This window comes from Brachyhypopomus gauderio, chromosome 10 (assembly GCF_052324685.1).
Source record: "Brachyhypopomus gauderio isolate BG-103 chromosome 10, BGAUD_0.2, whole genome shotgun sequence".
Taxonomy (NCBI): Eukaryota; Metazoa; Chordata; class Actinopteri; order Gymnotiformes; family Hypopomidae; genus Brachyhypopomus; species Brachyhypopomus gauderio.
The window spans coordinates 14364731-14383525 of NC_135220.1; the positions used below are offsets into that span (position 1 = coordinate 14364731).

The 18795-nt window shown below is 49.1% G+C and overlaps 1 protein-coding gene across 2 annotated transcripts; it reads right to left on the minus strand.

The window, feature by feature from the left end:
- Positions 1-5861: 5861 nt before the first annotated feature.
- LOC143525602 (roundabout homolog 1-like) lies at positions 5862-17359 on the minus strand. Of its 2 annotated transcripts, XM_077019762.1 has the most exons (12): positions 16533-17359; positions 15424-15466; positions 14010-14164; positions 10626-10985; positions 10399-10518; positions 9854-9998; positions 9439-9684; positions 8851-9320; positions 8612-8773; positions 8120-8365; positions 7822-8027; positions 5862-7478 (listed from the first exon to the last, which is right to left on the minus strand). In XM_077019762.1, the coding sequence occupies exons 3-12, from the start codon at positions 14146-14148 to the stop codon at positions 7464-7466; spliced, it is 2109 nt and encodes a 702-aa protein (XP_076875877.1). In that variant the 5' UTR covers positions 14149-14164; positions 15424-15466; positions 16533-17359; the 3' UTR covers positions 5862-7463. The 2 variants fall into 2 exon arrangements, with proteins under 2 accessions (XP_076875877.1, XP_076875878.1); XM_077019763.1 differs by lacking the exon at positions 16533-17359 and having other exon boundaries at positions 15424-16493.
- Positions 17360-18795: the final 1436 nt, after the last annotated feature.

Sequence of the window (18795 nt, forward strand, 5' to 3'; positions counted from 1 at the left end):
TCTCCTTCTCTTCTCTCCACTCCTCCTCTCCTTCTCTTCTCTCCACTCCTCCTCTCCTCTCCTTCTCTTCTCTCCACTCCTCCTCTCCTCTACTCCTTCTCTTCTCTCCACTCCTCCTCTCCTCTCCTTCTCTTCTCTCCACTCCTCCTCTCCTCTACTCCTTCTCTTCTCCTCTCCTCCACTCTTCTCCTCCGGTCCCTTCCTCTCCTCTCCTCTGCTCTCCTCCTCTCCTCCTCTCATCTCCTCCTCTCCTCTCCACTCCTCCTCTCCTCCTCCTCTCCTCTCCTCCTCATCTCCTCCTCTCCTCCTCCTCTCCTGTCCCTTCCTCTCCTCCTCTCATCTCCTCCTCTCCTCTCCACTCCTCCTCTCCTCCTCCTCTCCTCCTCATCTCCTCCTCTCCTCCTCCTCTCCTGTCCCTTCCTCTCCTCCTCCTCTCCTCTCCTTCTCTCCTCTCCTCCCCTCCTGTCCTCCTCTCCTCTCCACTCCTCCTCTCCTCTACTCCTCTCCTCCTGTCCCTTACTCTCCTCCTTCTCTCCTGCTACAGAACATATGAAACACACAGCATCACTGAACACGAGGTCCTCTCCTGCTACACTTTCATTCCTCCTCTCCTCTACTCTTCCTCTCCTCCTCCTCTCCTCTCCACTCCTCCTCTCCTCTACTATGCTACTGAACACGAGGTCCTCTCCTGCTACACTTTCATTTCTCCTCTCCTCCACTCCTCCTCTCCTCCTCCTCTCCTCTCCTCTCCTCCTCTACTGCGCTACAGAACATATGAAACACACAGCATCACTGAACACGAGGTCCTCTCCTGCTACATTTTCAACCCTGCGTTATGCAGCCTCCACTAATCCTTATAGACATCGTGTAGTAGCAACAAACCCCTACAGATTCACCCTTAGTGGAGCCAGTTACAGGCCCAATGGTCTAAATAAAGAACCCTCAAAGTACCATAACAATACCATGATGTTCCCCTGAAGATCACTCCAGGTCACACATCTGAGTGTCAGCACTTTTACTCCACACCTAAATCAATTTTTTATGCTCTTCATTATTTCAATCCGATACAGGAGAAGGAGAGGTGAACCTGTCTGGTGCTGTGATCCTGCACGGCTGGGGGTGAAGATCAGTGCTGTAGCATCATTTTTCTTAACCGTACGTGACTGGGAAGGTTATGAGGGTAAGCTCTGATCTTCCAGCCCTGCTTCAGGAGTGTAATAAACCCCAACTGACCATTTAGCGTATGATTACAAACCGCAAGTGTTGTAGTGAATCAGGTGGTTGCCAGGGTGGACGAAAAGGTGTCCGGCGGTCAGCCTGGTGAGTCACTGGCTTTGTGCATCATCTGTCCCCCCTGAACTCAGCTCAAATTCCACTTTTATCATTCTAGTCTCAAGGCATAACAGATGGTCTGGGCTAACTGCTCCTGTTAAGAGCTCCTGGTCCTCACGCCTCTGTCCTGATCCAACGAGGAGTGACATGATGGCCACCAGCACCAGTCATAGTGATCTTCAGGATAAACATACATGAATGGGTGCGTGTGCAAATGTAAATAGCTAAGCTTGCACAAGCAAATGCCTGTCTTTATGAACTGCATTACCCACAATGCTCTGGAGCATGTTTAAAATTTTGATGAACTACAGAAGCATGTTGCAGTTAAACAAGAAATCCGTTGCGCTGATGGATGTTGTGGTCATGATTGGTATTTCACAATTCAATCCCAGGTATACAACATTCTTGATTTCTCCATTCAAAAGATTTAGAGCAGGGACACAGCAGAAATGGGGAGTGCATAGGGGTTCCTGAAGACCAGGCTGGGAAACACAGGCCTAGATAACTATCAGAACTGTACCCAGAATGGAGTGCAATAAACTAGGAGGAAGGGGATTTTAGCACAGCCATCCACATCGTGGCTCCGTGCCGGTGCTGCGTACATTCCTCTCTTCTGAAAGCCTTAGGAATTCGTTGGAATTTCATCTGACTATCTGTGAAAGCAACAATGCTGTGATTTGAAATTTCAATGCATTTTAAATGAGCCTGAATCTAGGAGTTCATTAGCAGTGCCAGGACAGGACCTTAAGCATATATGAATGGAATAATGGAACATCCAATTAATGCAGGCTTAATCCTACTGCAGAGGCCTTACTTAACACAACTGTTTGTGTGTGTGTGTGTGTGTGTGTGTGTACACGTGTTGGTGGAAATGTGTAAGTGTGACAGATGAAAAATCGCAGCGTTAGTGAGATATTAGTGTTAACACAATAAATGTTTGCATAGACATAAAATGTTTTAAAACTCTGCAGCTGTACTTTTTCCAAGAATATTTTAGCAATCAACAGCCTCACCAATCTTATTTCATCCAGCAGTCTTCTTGCTTTATGTCTTAATTCAGTCTCAGTCCCTTGGTTTCTTTTCTGATGGTCTAACAGTGGCTATGCCAACGGATGCTCCTGTGTTGTTTTTACACAGTGATGTAAGTTGCTTGTGTAAAGTGCTATTCTTTTTTACTGAAACACCGCTTATGCCAATTGCTGCGTGTTTCCAACTGCTCATACACCAAGGCTTTTTATTTATGTTTGTTTATTTATTGGCTAGGATGACTTGCACGGTTTGTCAGTCTGACGTTAAAACAATGGTGTGCACTTGGTTTTAAGTACTGCACAACGTACCAGTGAGCTGAATACAGTCGGGTGATTATACTGACTTTTAGTAAACAAATACCAGAAAGTGTGACATTTTGTCTGAAAAAAATAAATAAAACGCAATCATTTGGCAGTCAAACAGCAGGGTGTTTTTTTTATTCGCCATAGTCATGCAAAATAGGATTTTATGTTATGTTTCAGAGCTGTAGGCAGCTGCATTATTCCAAAATAAGTAGCCCAGCGTTTCCTCTTTCTGTGATTTGATTTGCATCAGGCTGAGATGGAGGGAATCTGCTGGGTTCTGTAAATCTCATTTGCTATTGTTAAATTGACTGGGCATCGAGGGGGAATTGGCAGGGGAGAGTTTAATCCTCCGTGCTGGCGTTTAATTGTGTACGGAGGGGAGGCACGCAGTGGCGAGGGATTAGCATCGCTGCCACCCACCATTGTCTTTATCGCTGGGCTTCACATTCGCACCAATTCTGGCATCTCGCAAACCGAAACATGGCAGTTTATAATAGCCGTCCAAGTCGTAGCGAAAGACGCCTTTTCTTAATAAAGCGCACACATGCCATTCTGTTCTCCTTAGATTAATATGCTCGGTCTTTGACAGCCTCAACACCGTAGTTTTTGCGTCCGGAGTCTCACAGGACCGGTCCAAACATCGTGTGTAACTCGCCCTTCTGTGTTCAGTGTGCCGTAGCCTTCGACAGTGTCCAAGCCGGGGCTAAATGAAGATAGATGGTCTCTCCTTTATTTGCTGATGTTGACAGGAAACGCGTGTCTCAGCTCTCCAGCGATTCATCATCAAAACCTGCGCCCCCCTCTCAACACGCACGCACGCACTCGGGGATTAACCCCTCGAAGACACACACACACACACCCACACTCACGCGCACACGCACACGCACACATACACACACGCACACACACACACACACACACACACACACACACACACACACACACACACAACGAGCGCTTTTGTTAATGCTCTCGCTCCCATTTTTTCATGAACGCCACTGAATGAACCGGCAAATGAAGTTCTGCACACTACATACATATCAATTAGAGTCATCTTCTCCAGACTGGTCCGGCGGGAGAGATGTAAATTTGAATTGCCTCGCCACAACAATGTTGCTTGGAAATAAATGGGCTTTTAGTGTGGGTACAGGAGGCAGGATTAAAACCGAGATACCCGTGGGGTCAGTGTGGGAGTCAGCTGAGGACCGGGCCGCGCGGAGATACAGTGTGGTTGGTCGTTGCAGTTTTATGAGTACGAGAACATTAGCATTAAATTAGGCCTTAACAAAGCGCGAGGCATCGAGATAATGGATGTGGTGGTCTGAGTCACTCAACATCTTTCTGTTTGTAACTGTTAGCGGGATAAAACAATTACACTAGTAATGACATCCTAGGGCTACGAGGAAGCTCACGGCAGTACAAAGGAGTTACCTTGTGTTATCCTAGGGGTTACCTTGTGTTATCCTAGGGGTTACCTTGTGTTATTCTAGGGGTTACCTTGTGTTATCCTAGGGGTTACCTTGTGTTATTCTAGGGGTTACCTTGTGTTATCCTAGGGGTTACCCAGTGTAATTCTAGGGGTTACCTTGTGTAATTCTAGGGGTTACCCTGTGTTAAGTAATTCTAGGGGTTACATGCTTCTGTGTACTCTGCTCAAGTTTATCAATAATCATCTTGGTTGCCTGTTGAAACCAAGTTGCCTGTTTGTACAACTTGGCTCACTGTTATGTCACTTTGATTTAATAGCATACACCTGCACATGTACACTAAAGCACACACACACATACACACACACACACACACACACACACACACACACACACACACACACACACACACACACACAGTCATGTGTTTTCATGCATGCGCACACACACACATACACACACACACAGACCCCCCCACACACACAGACCCACACACAATGAAATAATGGGTAATTTCTTTTCTCTATCCAACAGCACACAACTGCAGTTTTGATTAAGCATGAAGGTTCATGAGTGAGGTTAATTACAAACCACGAGTCTCATTCCATTTCCCAATAGAGAAACTTTAGTGGTTTTTGTCAGCCAGGGAAAAGAACTCGCATTAAATAAAAAAAATCAACATAATAATCTGAATTATCTAGTAATATCTCATGTAGCTAATCACATTTGCCCAGAAATACATCCATGCAGTACAGCAGTGACCTTGATCATTTCACCTCCATTAAGTCGCACAGGTACAAAAAGAAACGGCCAATATATTGTAACTCAGATCTGCTCTGGGTTCAGGCCCATATGTTGCCTATTAAACTGAACTGGCTAGGCAAGGCCATTACCGTACTAACATACATCAGTACAACATCTTCTACACACTCACCACAGTGTGTAGACATCCAGCAGCTTGAAAGTGTGTGTGACTGCTGTCAGTAGTTCTTTCAGCACAGGGTCTGGACCCACCATTTGATTCCTTCACTGGAACATTGATGGCCTGTTTTTGTGCCTTGAATGATCGTGTAGTGGAGTGTGAGATTGGGCTGCGTGCTGAGTGTCCAAAACTAACACATCCAAAACCAGAACCCATCCAGGAGCAGCATCTATCACCATTCCTGCAACCATGCCTACACCATCTCTGGCCAGTCTCCTTCAAGCTTTGACGTGGGTTGGCTTCACTTTGCTTTCCAATCAGACATATTGTATTTGGGGGGGGGGGGGGGGGGGGGGGGGCAGTATGAATGAACATCTAGAGGACCAGAGATGCCCGTGTTCATGGAGTTGGTGGCAGTGGGACAGCCGAGCGTTCCATCCAGGGCTGCAGTTGCTGTCTGTAGTTTTTGTTTACATGTGGTGCAACCAGGCAGGTATTTGTAGTAAAATATGAAGCAGGTATTTGACTACGACCTTTCCAAGGTTTTCCCACCTCAGAACCCCACCTCTAGCACTCCACGAGCTAGCCTCTAACGTTATTAGCATTCGCTTCCAGAAGCTGTGAGAACATGAATGAGAGCTGAGGCCTGTGATGATGCCACTTCCTGATTACACTGCAGAAAACTGTCCTGTAATCCCTCCATCTGGGAGCGTAGAGAGACGTCCTGACTGTCTCTTGAGAGTAAGGTCACCTCTTCAACTGAAAAAACACACATAGCATCGATTGTTCTATATCCTTTCTGAATTTTTAACGCTGTTGAATTTCCATGAAGACAGCACGCTATAATAGCATTTGAAAATGTTTTAATAATAAATAAGGTGGGAAATGACAATGTTTCTTTTACTCTAAATATGAGATCATCAGTCATGAAAAGGTATGGCTGACAATTTAAAGCAGTTGTACTTTTTTTTTCTTAACATAGTAAACACCAAACAATGATGGACAGCACAGATTATTATTCAGAGAACATATTCTCACACACAATGTTCATCAATCCAAACAAATATTCCCAAAAAACAAACCCAGAACGTTACCGCAGCAGCGTGGATGTGAAGCACACAGGCGGCTCTGAACCGGGCGGGGAGGAGGCTTGTGTCATGGGGGCGAATCCCTTACACCTCCCATAATGAAGTCCTCTTTTCCTCCTGGACATCTCAGGCAGAGTCAGGCTCTCCCTCAGTAGGACAGCTGTGCTCTGGAGACCATTAGGGTTTGGTTGTGGAGGGCTTTCTCTTTAGAACACCACCAGAACATGCAGCTTTGGGGTCAGGTGCTCCTCCCACAACACGGAAGGGACACGGCAAAAACCTAAAGGAGCCGCCCATCACACGTGGCCTCGTTTTGCCGTCATTTAAGTGCATTTGTCTCATCACACGTAACGTCACTGCTAATGAGGCGACAGAGTGCCGCTTCGTGGCCTAAACCTACACGTCACGTGATGACCCGGCTCGCGTGAGACCTTAAACGGAAGTGTCATTTAATTTCCATCATGGTCATTTGCAGAAATAAAACACACCAAGTAAGCCTAGTCTTTAATCCGACCTTGAACACGATGCTTCGTAAGACTCCACTTTCAACGACCCTCATATAATGCAGAGTGCTTCATACATAAGAATGGTTTAAAATAAAACGTTTAGTGATTGTGCTTTTGAAACCAAATATCAAAAAGACAAATAAAACAAAAGAAAAAGAAAAACACTAACAATAACAACGTCAATAACAAAATGACAACAGTGCATTATAAAAATCCCCATGGCATCACTTATTTCAATGACTCAGTGATTTGGTACATATACAATAGCAACCCTCATGCCCAGCCTTACCATTAGCATAAAATATGTTTGGTGAGCATTGAGAGGAAAGACCACACTGTATCACAGCATAAGATTGAAAGACCACATTGTTGTACTGTATTACAGTATAAGATTAAAAGACCATACTGTAGTACTGTATTACAGTACAAGAGTGAAAATAACTTGTTTGTACTAGTAATGGTCCACTGCACCCACGCACAGTTTCTTGAACACGTGCACCAGAGGACTATAAGGCTGTGGGCAGCAGCGTGGTGAACATCACCTGCTCACCACTCACACCCACCACTTCCTGGGGCTTCAGAACAGAATCACCTACTCAAAGCAGGAGAAACACCCGGTTCTCTCTTGCTCACTCTGGGAAGATTAAATATTGAAAACATACAAAAAAAAAAAAAAATTTAAACGAAACAGTACACATTGGTCAGTTTTTTTTTCCTGTTATGACAAATCAGATCATTTACATAATAGTGAATGACTGCAGATGGTCTGAGTCGTATATGGTCCACAGTTAGAAGATGGGCTTCCTCCTGGAGTTGTGGGATACCAGGATGCTTCTCTGGTCCTGATCGAACCCTCAGCTCTCCAGAAGCTGTGGACAAAATAGTTGGAGGATGTGATTCATGGAGCTTGATGTAAAATAGCCATCGTAGTTTTATGAGCTAGCTTTAAGGGTTTGGCATCAGTCAAAGACAACACACCATTATAGTTCACAGCTGAGTATATGTTGAGTGGAGACATATCTTGTATTACCATGCCATTGCAAAGAAAATAACATTTTCTTAAACCCATCACAGCAGGACTCTAACAATAGAGATACTAAGGTTGCACAGCACCCATAAGTATTTTGGAAATCAATATCAACTATTATGCATTGTTGGCTCCCAGCACTATGAATCAGTTGAGAAGTTTCAGGTGATCTGCACAAGGTCTACCTCTACATCTTCTTCCTGGTGTGAGAAGGTGGCCATGCAGTGGAGTCCAGGGTCATTGGGGTTCCTGCGCCCCCCCGGAGCTGCGTCCCCCCGCCGACGGCCCCCGGACCCCCTGGAGGAGGCGGAGCTGGTGGAGCTGGCTGCCTCCTTCTGGCTCTGTGCGGTGGGGAAGGAGGGGCGGCTGTAGGGGGGGATGTCCTCTGGCACTGCCGGAGCAGAGAGGCCAGAGTTAGACGCGCCGGACCGACCGACCCGCGGTGTCCCGGAGGAACCGTCGGCACTCTCAGCCTGTGTTTACCTGCGTGCGGACGGGCTTTGCCAGCAGCGGCCTTGCCCCCGTGCGGCGTGCGGTGCCTGTCGGGGTCCCCCCGTCGTTCGGCGGAGGCCTCTCGTGTGCGGTAGCCCCCCGCGCTCCCCCTCCTGCCTCGGGCTTCCCCACAGCCCATCCTGGGAAGCGTGGCCCCCCTCTCCTCGTAGCCACACCTGGAGCCGTGGCCGGGGGACTTCAGGCCTGCCGACGAGGGGCTTAGGGGCACGGGTGGATCTGGAGAAGGGAGCAGGGAAACTGTCTTTCATGCTCTTCAATCAAATGGTTTTTTGGACGTTTTTTTTTTAACAGTGCATGAGGAATTATGCTAAATATACAAATAATTATAAAATGAAGCTTCTCCATTGTCTAGGCCTAGGCTTATGGCTGGGACTTATTGGTTGAGATCTCAACAAATCACACAACACGCCACCAGGACACTCAGGTCAGGTGACAAGGCGTTGTGGTCACGAGCTCTTTTACCATCTGCGCCTTGGTCGGGGGGCTGGGGGTGGAGCTGTCCGTGGTGCTGGCCTGCATGCTGCTTGTGTCGTTTATGCGGTTTCCTCTGCATCACTGCTGCGCTCATGTTGCTGTCCGTGGACACCGGGCTACTCGGCCGCTGGCCAATATGGTATTTCAGCCCTTAAAAGATTGTACACCGCATCAGGCAAAACTGGCAGCTTCTGAAAGTCGCCTCAAGCCTCACTCCCCACACTTACCCCCACCTCCGAGGTCTTCCGGCACTGCCCCGGGGCCCCGGGCCACCCGCAGGCCCGCGTACTCGGCCGCGGTAGCGACGGCCTGAGCGAAATCGGCATCGGTGAAGAAGGAGCCGTCGGAGGAGCTGACGGCGCTGGAGCGGCCGGAGGAGGCGTTGTCCTCCTCGGAGGCCGAGCCCCAGCCGTTGATCATGGACCCGGTGACGGAGCTCTCCAGGTCGCCCGTGCTGGAGGCCGGCGTCTGCTCCAGGCCCCGGTGCAGCTGCACGCGGCGGGACAGCGCTTCACGCGGGCCCACCTGGCCCGCCAGAGCCTGGGGCTTTCGGTGCTGCCGCGTCCCCGGGTCGCCGCCGCCCCGATCGTCCTCGTCCTCGTCCGGCGCGCCCCCGTCCAGCGCGGACGACTCCGAGACGTAGCCGTAGTTGTGCGAAGGGGACGGGGGGTGCGGAGGTGGGCTGGCCGCGTGGCGTCTAAGAGGAAACAGCAGTCGTAGGTACAGACGATGCACATCGCACCTTCACGCGCTGCATTTTCGGACACTGTCTGTAGCAGCTAGCACGTGGCCTGTGGGTGGTGTTGGAGCAATACCTGCGTTCCTCGTGGATGTGGTGTAGGCCCGGGTGGAGGTCTCCCTGAGGGGAGGGGGTGAGTGTGGCCGTGGACTGGTGACCGTAGGACATTCCGGCAGGGGACGATGCTGCTCCTCTGACCGGTGGGGTGGGGCACCTGTCCACGGGCTCCCTCACCTCCTCCTCCTCCTCCTCTTCCTCCATCTCTCCCTGGTGTAGGTACATGCGGCCCTGAAGCATCGGGCACTGTGGGTCTGGGTCAAAACTGATGACAGAAGTGTTTTAGCGTCAAGATGTGGACCTTGGTCTTGGGTCACATGAAAAATCCAAACATGTACTGTGTGTTCTGCCACCTGCCCAGTTTCCAGGTACTGACTGTAAATTTAATGTGGCAGAGAGTATGCGCATATGAGCGTGTGTGTGTGTGTGTCCACCTCTTGTCCATGGGCTGTAGGTAGTCCTCACAGCTGCGGCTGGTGGGGGGGTTCAGAGCAGGTGGGGGTAGCGGTTCCGCCCAGTTCACTGTGCTCTGCTTGGGGAGTTTTGGGGTGCGGGTACCTTTTCTATGATTTTGACTCCCTGAGGAAAAGCGCATGATTAAACATGTTTCCCATGGGAAGACATTTTTTTTTGGCTGGTCTTAGTTAAACATGAGTGTGAGTTTGTTTAACCTTTCTGTCAGGATTTAACCCCTCTGAATATACTGTCATCCTTACAACTTACTCTTTACGTCAGTAATTGTCAGTAATGTCAGTGACGTTAATAATTTCGGTGAAAGTACGAAGACTGAGCCATTGTTCTGTGGTGAGGAAGAGCAGGTAGGAACCATGAAAGATCCATAATTCAGCAAAACACTGCAGAATCTCGGACAGTCCGGCATTAAGCAGAGAGCAGAGGCTCGTAGCACCGTGTGTGTGTGTGTGTGTGTGTGTGTGTGTGTGTGTGTGTGCGTGTGTGTGTGTGAGACATGCGTGCGTACCCGACGTGCTGTTGCTGGCTCTGTCTGAGCTGTGGTAGGAGCCGGCGGAGCTGAGCTCCATAGCCTGACTGTAGGGGATGGTGGGAGGGGGCAGGCTGACCTCACCGCCGCGGTAATGATCTGGGAGAGTGGGAGGAACACACACACACACACACACACACACACACAGATCAGACGCACCGATACACACTACACCAGCAGGACTGAAGGTCGGAGGAGATTCTCACCCTTGTTCAGACGGTTCTGTTCCATGATGTTGAACTGCAGCTGTGATGTCATTTCCGGCGGCTTCTGTTGCTGCGGTTTCCAGCGCTTCTCATTGAAGTCGCCAGGCCCCGCCCCTGGCCCCGCCCCACTGTTCTTGCTCATAATGTTTGACTGGATGAGCTGGGTCGTGGCATAAGGGGTGGGCTCATATGGCGTGGGAGGCCCGCCCCCAGGCCCCATGTAGCACATGGTGGGGTTGTTAAATGTCTTCATCTCGTTGAGTTTGTTGGACAGGTCCACATCGCTGTACACGGCAGAGTCTGAGCCCAGCAGAACTCCTGGCTTGTCCAGCTGGCTGCTGTAGTTAGCGATGCAGTCAGCTAAATCAAATGAAAGTGAGCACAGCCAATCAGGAGATGTTGGAGCTGGGGGTGTGGAAATGCTGTCCAAAACTGATTCATTATCATGACATAAAAACAGGCATCACATAATAATAAACTATAATAATATGTTTTATAAGGACAAAATATATATATGTATATGTCATATATGACAAAGTACTTAACTGTTACACACTATTCATGAATTCACAAATTTAATTTTCCGCAAGCTGTTTCAGGTCCTTTAATGAAATGTAAAGACATCTGGGTATACACACCATTTGCTTAATTTCTGATTTCTTTTTTAAACCATATGGTTTGGTTACCTCCTCTTGACCAACCACTAAAACAATATGGTCCTCTCACTCATGCAAGTGCTTTAACTTTGCAGAACTTCTGTTAAAAATCAGTGTCCAGCTGCCTCTAACAATGCCAGAGGTGCTCACTGAGGCGTTTTCGGCCCCAGCTGCCCTGTGCGGTGCTCAGGATCCGACCCCATGATCACAGCAGCTGAAATGGACCAGACTCCGGACTGGACTCCGGACCGAACTCACTGCTGCGGCTGCTGAGCAAGAGAGCTGTCAAGAACGTGGACTTCACGGGCACCTAATAGGCAGTGCACCTAACAGGCAGTGTACCTAACAGGCAGTGCACCTAACAGGCAGTGTACCTAACAGGCAGTGCACCTAGCAGGCAGTGCACCTAGCAGGCAGTGCACCTAACAGGCAGTGTACCTAACGGGCAGTGCACCTAACAGGCAGTGCACCTAACAGGCAGTGCACCTAACAGGCAGTGTACCTAACAGGCAGTGTACCTAATAGGCAGTGCACCTAACAGGCAGTGCACCTAATAGGCAGGGCACATAATAGGCAGGTGCATGGTTGAACAACAGCGTGCTGCAACACTTCCTGTGGGACCATGTGCAGCAAAACGCTGCGGTTAAATGAACACCTCCTGTGTTTTTATACGCCCGCCTGGACCTGGAGCTGTTGACTCCGCACTGCCTGTACTGCGCATGCCCTTTAGTTACCCCACCAACGTCCTCCACAACATGGTGTATAGTTCACGTGGGCCTTCAGAGCATCTCTGTTCTAGCATCACACGCGTCTGTGTCAAACTCGAGGTCTGTGGTTGGTGGAGGAGCATGGAAGTGTACTTCAGGGAAACGATACACCTGACTGATGACGACGTCCATGGCAGAGAGGGAAAACCTTTATGAACCTTGTGATGTTTCTAAAAGTTTTATGAATCGTAAGACAGGTGTGCTTAACAAGGCCGAATCAAGGACTCTTTTCCCCCACAAACTACATAAACAAGGGATCAATGCAGGATTTCTCCCCGGGCAGGCTGACGATTCAGAGTATCTAAAGTACACTGCCAGATAGCCCATAAAGCAAAGCCTGTTTCATTGGAGGAGACCAATTAGAGGCTTAGCGTCTTGCTCAGAGTCGTTCCACCACAGGCGGCCAGAGGCAGCGGCCAGAGGCAGTGGCCACAGGGCCGGCGCTCACCTGAGTCCCCGACCGGCACCTTAGCGGCACGTCACTTCTCGCCGTTTAATCGCGGGCAGGCGGTGATCACACTGCACCGTCTGAAAGCCTCAGGACTAGAGACCCTGGCACTGGAGGCTTTCTGAAAGCAGCTACACGTTTATGTACCTTCTTTGCTTAAGGGTGCGGTGGCACTGGAACAAAGACGTACGGAACATTCAGAGCCTTCCAGGCACGCGGGTCTCACGTGAGACTCGGAGCACCAAAGTGTAGCCCCGCTCTACTGAGTGAGTAAGCATTTGATGACTAACGCGAAATCTTGCGTTGAGCAGGCCATTGGCTTAAAGCCTTGCAGGCAACAGCCTGTCAGGCATGTTTGCTCCCATTTCATGTGTACAGGAGGAGATTCCAGCAGGAGTTCTATAGTTCTTTTTTTAAATGTATCTATTTGTTTATTTATTATTTGGGATATGTGTATTTCTCTTCCAACACTACATGAAAGATTTATGTGCTCAAAACATAAATGATTAATCTGCTTCAAGAACTCCCTTCACAGGAGAAACAAGGCTAACAAAATATTTACAAAGTTCCATGTACCTGGTCCAGTCCAGAGAGGGGCAGGAAGGCACTTTGTGGCAGTATTTGGTGTGCTCCAGTGTCCTGCAAAGTGCTCGTCGATCGTTAAGTACACCATCATCTTCACCACTCGACAGTTTTAGGTTGAGTGAATTTTCTACCCTGCTAAAAGGCAGCCAGAAACTGAAGACATGCCTCTAAAAGCAGCACTTGTCCGTTATCTCCGCCTCCTTTCCTGTTGGTTAGCTCCGCCTCCTTTCCTGTCAGTTAGCTCCGCCTCCTTCCTGGTTTTCCCAACTCTCGCAGTCCTGCATCTGTTTTTCTCCCTCTTGTCACGTTGGTCTCAACATTTTTTTTTCCTTCATAGAGGCTTTTTTTTTTACATACACGTAAAATCGTTTTCTCACTCGCCCTTGTGGGCACAAGGCCAGCACAGCAGTTCTGTCAGCACAGACCTGCCCTCACTGCCAGCACAGACCTGCCCTCACCGCCAGCACAGACCTGCCCTCACCGCCAGCACAGCAGTTCTGTCAGCACAGACCTGCCCTCACCGCCAGCACAGACCTGCCCTCACCGCCAGCAGAGGCCTGCCCTCACCATCAGCACAGACCTGCCCTCACCGCCAGCACAGACCTGCCCTCACCGCCAGCACAGACCTGCCCTCACCATCAGCACAGACCTGCCCTCACCGCCAGCACAGACCTGCCCTCACCGCCAGCACAGACCTGCCCTCACCATCAGCACAGACCTGCCCTCACCGCCAGCACAGACCTGCCCTCACCGCCAGCAGAGCAAAGCAAAGTATGGTAAATCCTGCCTAATGCCCTCCAGGTGAGTGCCCTCTAACCAGGTAGGTGTGTGTGTGTGTGTGTGTGTGTGTGTGTGTGTGTGTGTGTGTGTGTGTGTGTGTGTGTGTGTGTGTGTGTGTGTGTGTGTGTGTGTGATGGGCTGCTCTTACCTGGGCGGCTGTAGGTGGTCAGGTTGCTGTCACTGGTCCCGTTGCCTCCATTACAGCAGCTGATGCTACAGTCTTTGTGATTGGTGCAGGCGTTGGGCCATGAGTCGGCCAGCCACGGCTGATTGGCTGGCTCTCCCATGTTGAGTAGACCAGGCCTGCAAGGGACAGCACAGAGCATGAGCTAACTGGACCACAGTCATTCATTCATATAATACAGAGATACAGTCATTCATTCATATAACACAGAGATACAGTCATTCATTCATATAATACACAGAGATACAGTCATTCATTCATATAATACAGAGATACAGTCATTCATTCATATAACACAGAAAGAGATACAGTCATTCATTCATATAATACACAGAAAGATACAGTCATTCATTAATTTAATACAGAGAGATACAGTCATGACATCACACAGGGATAACATCACACAGAGATAACATCCCATGACATCACACAGGGATAACATCACACAGAGATAACATCCCATGACCTTACACAAGGATAACATCACAAGACATCACACAGGGATAACATCCCACGACATCACACAGGGATAACATCACACAACATCACACAACCTCACACAGGGATAACATCACACGACATCACACAGGTATAACATCACACAGGGATAACATCACACGACATCACACAGGTATAACATCACACAGGGATAACATCACACGACATCACACAGGTATAACATCACACAGGGATAACATCACACGACATCACACAGGTATAACATCACACAGGGATAACATCACACAACATCGTACAGGGATAGCATCCCATAACAGCGTTTCTGAAACTCCATGTTCTCAGGGAGCCACTGGACAACAACGTCTCTTTAACCAGGAACAGCAAAGCCAAAATGGTGGCACGGCATGATGGGAAACGCTCCAGACATGGTGGAGATTCAGGAGCTGCCTGAAACGGCCAGGTTCACCAAACATCTGCCTGCTCTGTTCCCCTGGCCCATGTACAGCAGGTCTCAGTGTGGAGTGTTTAGTGGGTTGATACGCTCTGCTCTAAGGCCCAGTGAGACTGGGTGTGCCCTCATACACACTCATCCACACATTTAATTACAGGTGTGCAGGCAGCCATACACATTTACACAACCAGTATGGCATTAGCAAACGCCACAAATTACAAATTATGATGGTTCTGCTTACACGATTTTCTGTTAAATTTCTCTCATGTAATAGACATTGCTGTTATTTATATGATGTGGTACTTTAGGCAGGGAATTAAAAATACATAGTTTCATTTTTTCTTGGCTAAACATCTCCCCCTAGTGGATCTTGCAGTGTAAAGCAATTTCACCTAAGACACAGAAATTGTTTCATGAATGAGAACACACACACACACACACACACCCATGCAGAGTAAGACTACTCACCTTCCAGCACTGCAAACAGCCTCTCCCCCTCTCTGATAGGCCACTACAGCATGTGAGAAAACACATGAATCACTGCTGTTGTTAAAGACACAATCACAAAACCACAGGCCGCTGACAGACACAAGCCAATATCATCCCACACATAAAACTCTCCCAACTCGTCGTAGCTGAATGTGCGTTATGACTCACGCCCTTTACCGACAGCTACACACACCAGTAATCCTCGCCTGCCAGGCAGAGCAAATAACACGTGCAGAACACAGCGGCGTACGGGAGAATCCTACCAGGCCCGCGGCTGAGGCACTTGGCAATGAGAATTAAAGTTCAAACACATCGCAATCAGTGTGTGATTAGTCACTGGAAGCACACACTGAGAGCCTATCGCCACGGCAGCTGGGCGTGAAGAGGACCGTGAGTCTGTGGCTAAGGGCGTTTAACCACATGCAAGGATTTGCTGGAGCAGTTGTTTAACAATATGGCTCCAACACACACACACACACACACACACACACACACACACACACACACACACACACACAAACACCAAATGCACATAAAGATTCCATCACAATCACAACACAGTTTAACACAACACAGTTTAATTAACAACCACAAACATCTCTGACATGCCCAGGAACTAGACAGGACAGGGAGAGTATGAAAACAGGCAGCAGATGGCCCTCTGAGGTGAGTCGCTCTGAGGTGATTCACTCTGAGGTGATTCACTCTGAGGTGAGTCACTCTGAGGTGAGTCACTCTGAGGTGAGTCGCTCTGAGGTGAGTCACTCTGAGGTGAGTCACTCTGAGGTGAGTCGCTCTGAGGTGAGTCACTTTGAGGTGAGTCGCTCTGAGGTGATTCACTCTGAGGTGATTCACTCTGAGGTGATTCACTCTGAGGTGAGTCACTCTGAGGTGAGTCACTCTGAGGTGAGTCGCTCTGAGGTGAGTCACTCTGAGGTGAGTCACTCTGAGGTGAGTCGCTCTGAGGTGAGTCACTTTGAGGTGAGTCGCTCTGAGGTGATTCACTCTGAGGTGATTCACTCTGAGGTGATTCACTCTGAGGTGATTCACTCTGAGGTGAGAAACAAATATAATAGGATTATACATACCTGTTGGTGTGAAGGTGAATGATGGAACTGTGTTGGGGGGGGGGGGGGGTGAGGGAGAGAAAGACAGTGAGGGAGATGATAAGACAAGACTCAAACATCACACACACTCAGCCACAGCAGTACCAAATCATAATTAGGGAGGTCACTATGTGGGGAAACAACTTCCAACATAATAATACGAGATGATATACTTGTCCTAGTGTTTACAGGAGATCAGGTAAAGCTCTCAGTTCTGAACAACTCTGGCACAGAGACCATGATCACCAAGAGCCTGAGAATCGAGTTAGTGTTGCCCCAATGTAATCCTCAATTCTAACTGTCTGACACAAGAGCACAATATTCAACACACACACACACACACACACACACACACACACACACACACATACACACACACACACACACGCACGCACACACACACACTCACACCCCAAATGTCAACCAGTGAATGTCAGTGCTGTCTCTGATGTGCTGCTCCTCTGATCGTCAGGCTTTTTGAGCTCTGGTGGAAGGATTTTTACATTTTTTTCCCACCGTGTTATCAGTTTAGCTGCCTCCATCAATTCTGGGATGAAAGCAGATGACACCAGTCATGGCTGACAGTACTGGGGTGGGGGGGCACTGAGACAGAGGCCAATGAGAGAAATGAAATTACCACAGCGATGGCAGGGCACGGAGAGGTCCATGTTTGCAGCCCACCCTTTGCCTCAGGGAACATTCCGGAAGGTTCTGTTAGCATCGTCACAGGTGACCACCTACATTTGGCTGTCAGAGCCAATCTGCCTGCGTGTTGTCACCTTGTTTTTGTCATAGCACGGCAAGCTGACCCTCGACACAGATCTGTGTACATCTGTTATAACACTGCAGCCTTCAGAGACATGTAACCAAGTGCTGTGCAGACTGGGGAGGTTAAAAATGCTCCTTTCATTGGATTCAGCTGTGATGTAAGAGACAGATATTCTGTCTATAGGCATCTGAGCCCTGGTGCAAAGGGAGCACGTGTGCCCACACTCCTGTTGGGGGGGGGGGGGGGGGGGAGGGGGGGGGGAGGCACACGTGTACCCCCACTCCTGTTGGGGGGGGGAGGCACACGTGTACCCACACTCCTGTTAGGTGGGAGGGGGGGGGGGGGTAGGGAGGCACACGTGTACCCCCACTCCTGTTAGGGAGGAGGAGGGGGGGTAGGGAGGCACACGTGTACCCCCACTCCTGTTAGGGGGGAGGTGGGGGGGGGGTAGGGAGGCACACGTGCACACCCCCATTTCTGTTAGGGGGGAGGGGGGGGGGGGGGTAGGGAGGCACACGTGCACACCCCCATTTCTGTTAGGGGGGAGGGGGGGGGGGGTAGGGAGGCACACGTGTATCCCCATTTCTGTTATGGGGGAGGGGGGGGGGGGGGGGTGTAGGGAAGCACACGTGCACCCCCACTCCTGTTAGGGGGGAGGCGGGGGGGGTAGGGAGGCACACATGTACCCCCACTTCTGTTGGGGGGGGGGGGGGGGGGGGGGGTAGGGAGGCTTCTGTTAGTGGGAGGCACACATGTACCCCACTTCCATTTGAGGGAGATCAAGAATACACTCATTTTATAGAAAACAAACGTAAATTCTAAAATTATATGTCTCTAGTGTAATTCTATCAAATTCAAACATTCACTTTAGGAGTGACGTGTCTGGTCTTGATCTTAATCCAACATCAGCTTCAGCATGTGAACCAAAACTGCAGTGAATGTGTGTGGAGGCAAACAGCAGTGAGAGTGTGTGGACATTAACTAGCAGGAATATTACAGGGTTAGTTTTATTGTGTACTCTACGGTATACTAATATTCTCTTTATTGAATCGTTAAAAACAGTAGCAGGCGTTTATAAGCCATAGCATATTCCAGTGCCCCAGTGGCTAAATACTTATTCAGAATTTAGTTGTTGGCTGAATTTTTTTACTGGTTTTTACTGGCTATGTCATCAGCCAAGCGATCTGAATGTTCAGTAGAGTCAACAGTGTGGCTAGATACTTATTCAGTATTTTGTTGCTGCCTGAAATTTCTTTTACTGGTTTTTACTGGTTGTGTCATCAGCCAAGGGAATGGAAGGTCCAGTAGAGTCAACACCATCAGCGTGGTTTCATTTCCTGAAGGTGTTGCTGATCAGGTCGCGTCTCTGCGTAGTAGTGCTGAGTGATCACAGTGGTCGTTGTCAACAAACATTTTAGGCGTGTGCTGCGCCTTGTTCTGACCCGTCCCATCGTTTGCCTCGCGGGCAAGTAAAGG

Excerpts from the sequence above, each read along its gene's own strand:
- LOC143525602 (XM_077019762.1), bottom strand. The coding sequence starts at position 14,148 with ATGGGAGAGCCAGCCAATCAGCCGTGGCTGGCCGACTCATGGCCCAAC. Across the intron at positions 9,685-9,853 it reads CTACAGCCCATGGACAAGAG|TTTTGACCCAGACCCACAGT; the intron begins GTGGACACACAC and ends TTCTGTCATCAG. Across the intron at positions 9,321-9,438 it reads CACATCCACGAGGAACGCAG|ACGCCACGCGGCCAGCCCAC; the intron begins GTATTGCTCCAA and ends GTTTCCTCTTAG.